The sequence below is a fragment of the Thermobia domestica genome, chromosome 3 (genome assembly GCF_964235325.1).
Source record: "Thermobia domestica chromosome 3, izTheDome1.hap1.1, whole genome shotgun sequence".
NCBI lineage: Eukaryota > Metazoa > Arthropoda > Insecta > Zygentoma > Lepismatidae > Thermobia > Thermobia domestica.
This window is the reverse complement of record NC_137456.1, coordinates 145,655,600-145,667,685: the sequence shown is the minus strand read 5'-3', so window position 1 is coordinate 145,667,685 and position 12,086 is coordinate 145,655,600. Positions and strand designations below refer to the sequence as shown.

At 39.3% G+C, this 12,086-nt stretch overlaps 1 protein-coding gene across 5 annotated transcripts in view; it reads left to right on the top strand.

The window, feature by feature from the left end:
- LOC145680792 (uncharacterized) overlaps positions 1–12,086 on the top strand; it is a 76,819-nt gene that overhangs the window by 24,950 nt on the left and 39,783 nt on the right. For all 5 annotated transcript variants that reach the window (XM_081751828.1, XM_081751830.1, XM_081751827.1 and 2 more), the window contains one exon: positions 11,931–12,056. In XM_081751828.1, the coding sequence (XP_081607954.1) occupies positions 11,931–12,056 (126 nt within the window). The remainder of the gene's footprint in view (positions 1–11,930; positions 12,057–12,086) is intronic.

Here is a 12,086-nt window from a genome sequence, read left to right as displayed (position 1 = left end):
ACGTCGTAAATAGTGACAGTTTCCTGGGCAAGCCTATAATATGTAGTCTCATTAATAAAAGAAGGCATGAGTGTGGGAGCCTGGAGATTTTGGAGTCGTAGTTTGAGCTGTTGCACTGTGCGTTTATTCTGTAGTGAGGGGGCCGCACACCATGCCTGACGCAATGCCTCATAGAGGAATTCAAACATCAACTGCCGATCGTGTCGTGTTTCGTGTCCTTTACCTTGGAAGAACCGAGCGATCTTAGGTTTAAGAAATGTCGTCCACCAAGAGGCGAGATCTGGAAAATATTGTTGCATCCTTTCCCAATAGGAATATTGTTGTTCCAGTTCCTCCGGATAACCGTCGTGGTGAAGTAAGAATGTATTTAACTTCCAGTATCCTCGCCTGCTAAGGGCTGGCAAGGGTTGATCTGTTTTTATGTGGAGCTTGATCGCTGCATGGTCACTGAAAGATGGTATAATAGTCTGTACGTCAATAATAGTGTGAAATAAGTCAGGAGTGACGTATATTTTGTCAATCCTACTTTTTGAATGTGAAGTACAATGGGTATAGGTCCTCGGTGAATTGGAAACAATGACTACATCCCGTAAGTGATAAGCCCGCAAAAATTCCAAAAATGCGGGACAAGGGGGGGTGGGCGGAATTGAATCTGCACTGGTTTCAGTGGTATTCCAATCAGCCATGATTACCATACGAGAAATACTAGGAGGCAGGAATTGTGGCAAACTTTGGCCATAAAATTCAGCCCGTTCCTTCTTAGCTGTATAGCCAGAAGGAGCATATAGTCCGACGACCAGGTGCCCCTGTATGACACAATGAATAATACGTCCGTCAGGGGAGAGAGTAAGATTGGTATGCCCCAATCCTTTTCTGATAAACATCCCTACTCCAGTGGTGGGTCCTAAATTAGCAAACACATCATAGTCCATCATATTGTGAAATGAATCATGTATAAGTTCTTGCACACAAACTACATCCGGTTTATGACATACGAGAAATTGGTTTAAATATGCTTTTTTATCGTCACTACTTGCGCGATTTAAATTTATCGTGAGAAAGGATAAAGAGTTTATCACAGTCATATAGAGGAAAATTTCGTAGTATAACACTTTTGTGCAATGTCGATATCTACGTAAGTTTACGCTACTCAAAGTTAATATGAGTCTTAAAACTAAGAAGTGAAGCAAAAAATAACTTACAAAATCCATGATAGATGTTTATGAATATAAGTGCTGCAGGTAAAAATAAAACCATACGGCGATGGTAGATTTAAACACAACTAACACTCAAGGATTTCCTGTTTGTATACGTGATAAATACCTCTGTTCCACTCTGCACTCTTGCACTATTAGAATCGGAGGGCACTTGTGTTGTACACACGTGACGTAGAGAAAAAACAAACCAACGGAGGCACACACCACACTACTTGGGGTGAATTCGTATCCATTGACCTTGAAGACCAATACCTTATGTATCTGTTTCAAACACCTGCTGTGGGCGAGTCCGTGGGTCTCGATCGCAAGACAGAGATACTTGGCTGCCTTCCAAGTGAGAATTCAGTTCTTCCTTCCGGGATAATTTGCGTCTTTTTTGTTTAGAAATAACATCGCTAAATTTAATTCCTTGTGTCTCATGCTGGAGAAACTCGCTTTCAAAGGGTTCAAGATGCTCTTCCTGTGTCTCTTTCGGGACCTCGCTATCCTCAACTGGTGAGGGATGTGGTTCAACCTCCATGTTGTGTGAGGTGATATGCTGCTCTACTCGTATGCCGGAGGCCTCCGATGTAGGCGATAAAGGCACTCGTTTACTGGGAAGTTGGGTATCGTCCTTCGCTTTCTCAAGAGACGTTATTGTAAGTGCAGGGAACTCCTTTGGGTCTGAAACCGAGGGTCGTTGCTCAAGATCATCTTCTTGGTTACCAGATTTCGTAGAAATGACAGGTGGAGCTAATTTGTAGGATGTCTTAGGAGTCACTTTTCCGAGTTCTGTCATGCGAGGAATTGACGGAGAAGTGGTCGGGATTACACTCGTTGCCCCTCGGGGTTGAGCCCCCCGTTTCAGTACACAGTTCGCTACGGTGTGCATAGAGCTTTGGCATCGGAAACATGTAATCGGTTGTCCACTGTATGATACTCCTACTTTATAACCATGGACTAGAAGTCGGGATGGCACATGAGATGTCAGTTTAATATGTACATGGCGAGTTCCAGTTTTAATACCAGGGGGATAAGGAGGGGCCCATTCCTGATCTTCTATTTTAAGCACTGAACCATATGCACTAAGTGCCTCACTCAATAAGTTGTTCGGTGCCTCGATCGGAAACTCAAACACACGAAGGAGGGTAGTCGGATCTGCTGCGGAAATAATCCGAACAAAACTCACTTCCTTATTTGAATGAGTGAATGGGACCTCACTAGGGGCATGAGCTGCAAAGTCATCGTATTCCTGTTGCGTTTTGAATTTTAGAAAAATACAAAAATTTTCACTATTTAACTGCATGGCACTGATGTGATCAAAAATACCTGGGAAAGTGGAGTTCATCCAATGGTAGATTTCCAAGGGGACTGGTCGAACTGCACGGAACTTCTTGTCAAATTCTAGTTTAAATTGAAGATCTTTTTTATATTCCATATTCACGTTTGCACTAATACACCGACACTACGCCGAAACGGCAATAATTGAGAGTACGGAGTATAACTCCTACTTCAGTAGTTTTGCTTTGATATAGTAATCAGAGCTATGAAATACACTTAACGTATATATGGTCTACGATACTATAGGCTATAGTACACTGTGGAAGCACCAGAGCACCCGTGTTGACTCGACGGCGGCTTGATGCGAACTCCACTGAGCCACCGCGGTCCCCTACGTTTTGTTTGTTCTTACGATTATGCTATTTTTGTCGAGGATTGTAGTTTCCGTTACACGTGTACCCCTAATCCATTTTCTATCGTGTCCTTTGTTTGAAAATGAATAAAAAAGAAAAAATATACAATGATAGCCTGTTCCAGCTTTATTTCTAGATACCAGCCTGAAGGCGGTTCTAAGCATTTAAAAAAATATACAGAGATTCTGAATGTCACCCCCCATTTGTTTAATATGTTCCAGATTAAAATGATCTAAACACACACACCAACGGGAAAGGGGGAGGACTATACATAAAGAATGGTTATATAAATGAATGTCAAACGTAGAAGTGTATAAATCACGACTGTTTGAAAAGGGGCCCCGATCTACTTCACTGGCCCCGGGCCCCAGTTTGCCTTACGCCGCCACTGTACCGGACACTAACTTCCGTATAAGTTAGTTATTTTGTATTTTGTACATGCATGTTATGTGGGTATAAGCTGTATACTCCTGTATAGGTTCCCATCATATCCCTGATTATTCCGTACCATCGTTTGCAAAATTGCGGAGAATGACGCATCGCAAAACTTGCTAAAATGAAAAAATCAAATCTTTAAGTTTTACGTCCCACGCTTATGCCTGTTAGGCTAAAGGAGACGGCGATGATGAGAAATGAATGAAATGGTGGAATGAAGAAAGTGGGAGGAAAGGGGAGAACCCCGAGAAAACCCACGAACACGGTGTTTGTCCACCACAAAGTTCACACGGTGCGAACTGGGATCCAACCATGACCCCAAGCACCGGAGGTGAACGCTCTACGACTGAGCAACCGCGCTCCCTTTGCTAAAATGAATTAAACTGCTATGCTTATTATTGCAAAATTAAGAGGCAGGATTTCTGATTACAGCTAGTATGGTTTAAGAGCTTCGATTTAGCATGGGCCATATATACACCTTGGTTCTATGAAGTTTTTATGATAAAAAAAATGCACAATAGATGAATATGAGCAACAGATTCATTCACCTTACGAACACCAAGAGGGGGGCCTCTGAGGAATGGAAGTCAAAATACCTTGGAAAATGAAATGAAATCTTTGAGTTTTACGTCTTGCGGTTATGCCGGTTAGGCTAAAGGAGACGGAGATGATGAGAAATGAATGAAATGGTGGAAGGAAGAAAGTGGGAGGAAACGGGAGAACCCCGAGAAAACCCACGAGCACGGTGTTTGTCCACCACAAAGTTCACACGGCGCGAGCTGGGATCGAACCAGGGACATCAAGCACAGGAGGTGAACACTCTACCACTGAGCCATCGCGTCAAATTAAATTAAAATTCATCGTAATATGGCCTATGACAAACACTTTACCATTTTAAATCATAAAAGTCAGATCCACTATTATGATTTAAAATGGTAAAGTGTTTATCATAGGCCATTTTACAATGAATTTTAATTTAATTATCCGAGTATAATTATTTTCTTGTTGAATTATCGATACTTTTCAGTGGAAAACAGGATGAAATTTGAAAGTCCCAAATCAAGGTAAGTAAAGCAACGTAAAGGATAAAAGTGTAAAATTGTCCATATAATTATGCGTACAGTCCAAACTTAAAACTTCCATGTATTTAAGCTTTCAGTACAAATTTTATGTCTATTTTTCTCACAACTTTATGGGTTGATTGCATTGTGCTCTGAACGTTCCATATAATAAACATAAGCTTCAGCAATTATTATAGTAGCAAGCAGTGGATATATGAAACGAAGCACTGTATTTGTTATTTCTGAGTAAATAGTAGTTTCCGATTTTTTCTCAACTAATATCGATCGTTTCCGATTCATTTTACAACTCCGTTTTACGATTCATTTCATTTGACTTTGCAATTTGGATGTAATGATCAGGCACACATAGTTACATACATTTTTATATAATAATTTATATATTACAGTGATTCAAAAACGTATTTTTTTTCAGTAGTTATCTCCTCTAAAACCTCACAGGCTGTGTGCCTTGAAAGCCAAGTAGTAGTATAAGTCCTATTGCTATTATTACAATTACAAATATCAATATCCAAAAGTGCCTGAATTTCTTTTTTTAATTATATATACTAATATCACGTAAGTAGACAGAAACAAATGGAAAAGAAAGGGAAATGAAGGCCTTAAAATTAAAACGTAAACAAACTCACTAGTTTTCAGAAGATACTGTCTACAATGCAATGAACAGAGTGGATAGGTAGGTCAGGGTGAGTCGGTGGGTCGCAGTGGGTCACGGTGGATGGTGGGTCGCAGTGGGTCACGGTGGGTGGTGGGTCGCAGTGGGTCACATGCTGTTGACCCACTCCATCTGACTGTCAGTAGTTGAGCTATGTTCAAGAAAACTCAAAATTCTGGAGCCAACACTTGTGAATCGCAAGGAGGTTCTCCTGTTACATTACAACACTAAGCCTCTTGTGGCTGGGATGACCCTTTACATTATTCTACGCTTTGGATATGAAACACTATTGCATCCGCCATACTCCCCGGACATTACACCGTACAATTATCACCTGTTCGATTCCTTGGAAAATGAACTTAGAGGACGCCAGTTCTAATCCCTAGCAGAGTTGTAAAACGCACTTGATACCTTCTTCGCTTCACGGCTCATCAATTTCCACCGCGATGTAATCCATGGAATTCCAGAACGTAGGCAGAAGGTCGTCGATTCTGATGGGGACTATTTTTGATGTTTCAAACCCTGCTCCCGCCAAGTGAACTTTGTGGTGGACAAACGCCGTGTGCGTGGGTTTTCTCGGGGTTCTCCCGTTTCCTCCCACTTTCTTCATTCCACTATTTCATTCATTACTCATTATCACCGTCTCGTTTAGCCTAACCGGCATAACCGTGGGACGTAAAACTCAAAATTTCATTTCATTTTCATTTTTGATGTTCCAAGTGCGCCTTAGGTGACATATCGATGTTCGAAGGTGGTGAGTGTAAAAGCGAGAGAACTCTCTTGGTTACTTTTATAAAAACGTGTGACGGCTGACTCAATTGTACCATTCTCGGATTGACAGTCAATTAATCAAATGAAACAGTTACTTATTTCCGTGTTATTGCAGTCCGGAAAATGAAATGGTTCCTTAGATAACTTATAATTTAGAAGACTTATGTGTTGTCTAGTATGAAAGTGCACCTAAGTAAACACTTGAAAATGATAGTCATTCTGTAACCTTATCCATCAAGTTTGATCCCATATGTTCCAAGACCGACAATGCCTATACTTACCTCATTATCTCTCTTAGCCTAAAGGGTATAATCGTGGGACGTTAATCTGAAAGATTTCATTTAATTCCATTGTCTATGCTTTTATGTGAGGTTGTTAGTTAAAAAAGGTCACGCCACTGAACCTAAATCACGGTCACGCCACTAAGCTCGTAAGTTCAAGGCTTGAAAAATCCACTAGGTAGATTTATTATTGATTCGAAGTCTGACTAAAAAAAAAGCAAGCTCTAAAATCTATAATGTGAAGCAAAAGAAAACAAAATAAAATGCTCCTTAAACGCACGAAAAAGCTCAATAACATATGATTTAGTTCAATCTGTCAATACAAAATATTATTATTTGTCTTAACAAATGTTAATATTAGAAATAGCCAAAGTAAGATATATATTTAGATTAGTTAATACTATGGTAATTTCTACTTTTTAAAAGTTATTTTGTCACTTTGACGTTCATATACGAAACAGAACACGATATAAAGCACGAGTCTAACACGGGAAGGTCTCACAAGTTGTCGCTCAAGTCTGATTGCCACATACCACATCTGATCGAGCATCATGAGAAATGAAAATGGGCAAAATTTAAGGTGCTATGGATCAGAAGGATAGGAACTACAGGGCCTCAAAATTTGAATTAAAAAAAAAAAAAAAAATACTATATCATGGATTAATACGTTTAAAGTAAAGTTTTGAAAACCGTTAAAGCATCAAAACAAAAGTTGCTCAATATAATGAGAACAAAATGTCCATCGAAAACAACAAACAGTGTTGCCATATGTGAAGCAGTGTTCCCAACTCAGCATAAAAATATTTTGTTTGAAGTAGCACCATATACAAGTGTACACAGATTTAAAATGCACTATTATCACTAAACATTACAGTGAAATGTGGTGGTACTGTGTTGCACACTGTTGAAGCTACGTGTGTTAAAGATGTACAGTGGAGTAGTCTGATATGTGGCAACAGATGGTAATAAATGAATCTGGGCCTCATACTATGAATTTAATTCAAATGCATAAGACCGATAGTATAGCATAGCGAGATGTCAACAGTGTCACAAAATACTGACGCATTTGAAAAATTGAGTGATGCGATTTCTACGTACTGTGTCACTTCCAAAGCTATATAGGACGGGACCTATAGTGTAAAGTGGGATGCGAACTACTACGAAAAAGAAAAATAACAATAAAATGTAAGGTGAAAGGTGCAACAGAAACATATGTGAAGCGGGATTGGAATAAACGATTCCTAATATGTCGGTAGTCTAGCCTCCTAAACCACACGGCTATCCGGGCAGACTAAAAACGAATGAGGTAGTAATAAAAAATTACAGGTACAAACATAATCATATGGCAGGAGACGAAGTAAAAGAATATGCCACTTAACACGAGAGACATAATCCAAGAAAGTACTTTTCCAGATATTGATAAGATAATCTGGAAAACCAGTTTACAGAATTAGGAAACTCATGTTTCTTTCCTCGCGTTTATCATTTTGTTTTCTCGAGTTGTGTGTTTATTCACCGGGGCTGCGGAAGTGTAAGGCAGATCCCTTACTTTTTTCTAATGCATTTCTTTATTAGCATCTGTTGCCAAATATCAGATTTCTCCATTGCACATTTTCAGCACACGTTGTTCCAACAGTGTGCAACACAGTACCACTACACTTCACTTTAATATTAATGATAATAGTGCCTTTTAAATCTGTGTGCGCTTGTATATGGTGCTATTTCAAACAAAATATTTTTTTGCTGAGTTGGCAACATTGCTTCACCTATGGCAACTGTATTTACGGTTTTCGATAGAGCGTTTTGTTCTCATTATATTAAGCAACTTTTGTTTTGATTGCTTTAACTGTTTTCAAGATATTTACTTTAAACGTACATAATTTCATGATATAATTTTTTGGATATTCATATTTTGAGGCTCCCTAGCTCCTATCCTTCTGATCCATAGCACCTTAAATTTTACTCATTTTCATTTCCCATGATGCTGTATCAGATGTGCTATGTGGCAATCAGATTTGAGCGACAAGTTCTGGAACCCTCTCATGTAAGATTGCATGTTTGAAACACCTGGAATATAAGAGTGTGGTCCCTTCAATTATACGTAAGTTTATTTCTTTTCTTCTCCTTTCACTGTTCCTGGCTTTTGTTCTTCTACAATATGTGTTCAATTCTTGATCCATTAGATCACAACGAAAATAGTTCATTAAGGTTTTAATATTGGTGCTTTCAGTTTATCAGGGAATCAAGTCTACTCTTGTAGGAAAAGAGTACTAACTCTTTCATGTTGTTAAGCGTAGCGTACAAACTTCATGTTTTTGTCTCTCTCAATTTAAGTAATTAATGTCGATTTCCTTGTACTCTGTGCGCCTCAGTGAAGAAATTAATGGCTAAAACAACGTCAGTAGAAATTAACTTTACAATTACTAATGTTATTTAATGCTTTTTAACAGTTAGAACATGAGTGATGTACAGCGCCGTAACTTAGATTTTTTGCTGGGAGAGCAAGCATTAATTTTTGGGCCCCCTAGAGAAAGTTGTTTTGGGCCCTTCCACAACATTCAAAAACAGGCCCCTTCTTTCCGTCTTTGTCTTACTGTTTGTGGGGTCCGGAGCCTGTGGGGCCTTCCACACGCCCCTGGGCCCGTTGCATACATGACAAATTAATTAAGGGACAATATTGAGAAGTTTCAAAGTCATACTTATAAATATTATTTCTAGGGCCCCCTTAAATATTATTTCTAGGGCCCCTAATAGTAGACATTTTTTACTGAAATGGGCCCACGACTCATTTTTGTTTTCTTTACGTTTTGTGTGCTGTTTTATTTATGACATGTAGTGAACCTATTTGATGCTTCATTTATAATTTCATATCCGTATCGTATATGGAATAAGAAAAAGTTGTCTTAAAGTAGGCCCCCTCTAACGGCGCGGAGCTCCCCTGGGGGGCCAGTTGCCCTCCCTGCCCCCCACAAGTTAAGGCCCTGGTGATATAAGATAAAAACAAATATTTTGGTTTCATATCTGCGATTATGCCCTTTATAATAAAGAGGCGAATGATTTGTGTTTGCGAAAAGATTGGCGGATTAATACTATTCTAGGAAACGGGATAACTCCGAGAAAACGCAGATGCGATTATATATTACCTTTCATTCATTCAATTTACAATTGTCAATGATTTTTCATCTTAGAGACCTGCACGGGCCGGGCTTGGGCGGGCCGACTCTGTTATTTCTTTGGGCCGGGCCGGGCTTGGGCTGGCCGACACTGATTTCTTTTGAGGTCGGGCCGGGCTGGGGCCGATCAATTGCAATTCTTTAATAATTATTGACCTTCGTTAAACGATAATTGGAATAAAGCCAAACGTTGAAGAAGTTTGTCCGTGAAAAATGTTACAAAGAATGCAGTAGCTATTTACATTTTGTGTTGCTTAGCGGCTCCACTTCCACTATAGAGGATTGCAGGCATTATGCGGTAAATTGAGCTCTGACCTTGACCTACACTGAACTCAAAATATAAAAAGAAGGGGTGGGAATGTTTTGCCTGTCGCTAAACAATATTGCCATCTTCACTTTATGCTAAAAATCAACAAGGTTAGATTTTTCTTACAGGGAATGGAGTTTTTATTCTCTCGATGACAGGCAAAGTTCTAGGAGGCAATGGTACCGGTACCATTCGGGAGGCAAGCGTCAGGTTGTGAACCAAAGTTTAGAAAATGTTTCTGAGGGTTCGGTCAAATTTAGTACTAAATTTTGAGAAAGATTGGGGCTCGAGCTAATTTTTTTAAAAATTTATCGGGCCGGGCCGGGGCCGAAAATCACCAAAACTTTTCAGGCCCGGGCTGGGCCGGGCCTAGGTACGTTCGGGCTGGATTGGGCTCGGGCCGAAACATTCGGCCCGTGCAGGTCTCTATTTCATCGTCTAGTTTACCTTAAAGGATGGAATCGTGGGCTTATTCAATGAACTTTAGAATAAGATAAACAATAGAATATAATTTGAAATAGTTAGTTGTGACTAGTTGTGTGTTTAGACACTAACGGCATGGAAAATAAGCAGACAATTAGGCACTTATAATCAAGAAATAGACAAAAGTGGTACTAACATCTAACTCGAAATAATGGAAATAAACATGCAATATTATGCAAAAATTGAACTTAAGTTATGAATAGTTTTCAAATATTCTAGCAACATTTCGTCCCTGATTGTGGAGGGCTATTTTTAAGAAGGAAGAACGAAATTAGTTTCACATACTCCTAATAGATAAGTTACTTAGAGCTTATCAATTCATACCTAAATTTAAAAGTTGTTATTAGTATTTTCCAGATACTTAAATCAGGAGTGAATGGGCAAATCAAATTAATTTTGTACATTTTTATTTTTGAACAAGTTACGTAGTTTGGCTTTACTGTTTTTTTCTTGTTAGCTGCAACAATTTGCTAGCATTTCCCACTGTGACATTGTTGCTATGTTGATGTTGATTTCGAGTCTAACGTCTCTTTCAGCAGTGAGGCTATATGAGACGTGGACCCACTGATTAGCGTGGAATCCGAACAACATGAGCTCCCACCGGGAATTGAACCCGGGTCTCCTACGTCATTTGCGCGTACGCTACCCGCTTAGCCACAAAGGAACTCACATTGTTGCTATGTGTTAGGGAGAGTTTGGCCTTGTTTTAGACATAAGTTACTCCCTGTTATTCAAAACTTTCTTGAAACTGACAAACATTCCTCCGGAGAATAGATCTCTCTAGTTTTGCCAATCAAGTATTGATCCCGAAGGAAATGAAAAGTATATATTGTATTAGGCATTTTACGCAATACTGTAGGCAATATTGAGTTAAGTAGGCAAAATAGGAAAAATAAATTTTGCTGAAATTGAAGCAAAAACTCAAGAAACGAACTTCACGTACGTTCATTTTTACGAGGGAGGATCAGAAACTAAGCTTATAAGGCCGATACTTCTGGAGTTTCGTATGTTATAGAGGAATGAGGAGTATGGGGTAATTTTAATACATGGAATAGGTAACTGTGTAGAGTTTCAGCTACGTACCACATACGGCGCAAGTTGGAGGAAAACACAAATGACTACTCATTTGGGAAACTTGTCTCGCGAGGAAGTTCGCTCAGCTACTCGATTTCTGTGGGTGAAACTTGTACCCGCGACTGAAATTCACCGACAGCTGGAAGATGGTTTACGGAGAGACTGTAATATCGTCAGCATGTCGCAGAATGATGTCAGAAGTTTGCAGCTGATAGAGAAAACGTCACCGACGAGGAGCCCAGAAGACCACCATGCTGTTGAAACAGTTTCGCTGGGACATTATCGACTACCTTCCCTACAGCATGAACCTCGCTCCAAACACTTCCTCCTGTTTTTCCACTTGAAGGAGCACATAGGAGGTCGTCACTTCGCTTCAGACGGGGAGGTGAAACACTTCGTTACAACGTGTCTGAACACACAAGGACCTTATTTTTACGAGGAAGGAATCTTAAAAACTCATCCCACGATGCGACAAGTACATAAACTGATATGGAGACTATCTCGAAAAATAACCTAATATATGTACGCTCTGTTGGCTATATTGGTTCTATAAAATTATATATATATATATATATATATATGTTTCACTGCATTCTTAGTAATCTTACTTCCTGATCACTCCCCGCCCGTATCATATATATCTAGTATTCAGAAGTATGGATTCAGCCTAACATACCTCACTTTCTGGTGTTTAATTATGATTGTATCAGTACAATAACATCCAAAAAAATTACTACTTGGTAACCAATTTACAACAGAATTCTGTTTTATTTCCTCAATAGATTACAGAAACTGCAATTCCAGTGTAACGTTTCAATGTTTGTCTGGACAATGCATTGACCGATATCTACTTTGCGACGGAAATACTGATTGCGATGATGATAGTGATGAAGAAAGACAGATATGTGGTAAGTGAATTAGAATTTAAAGTGAATTAT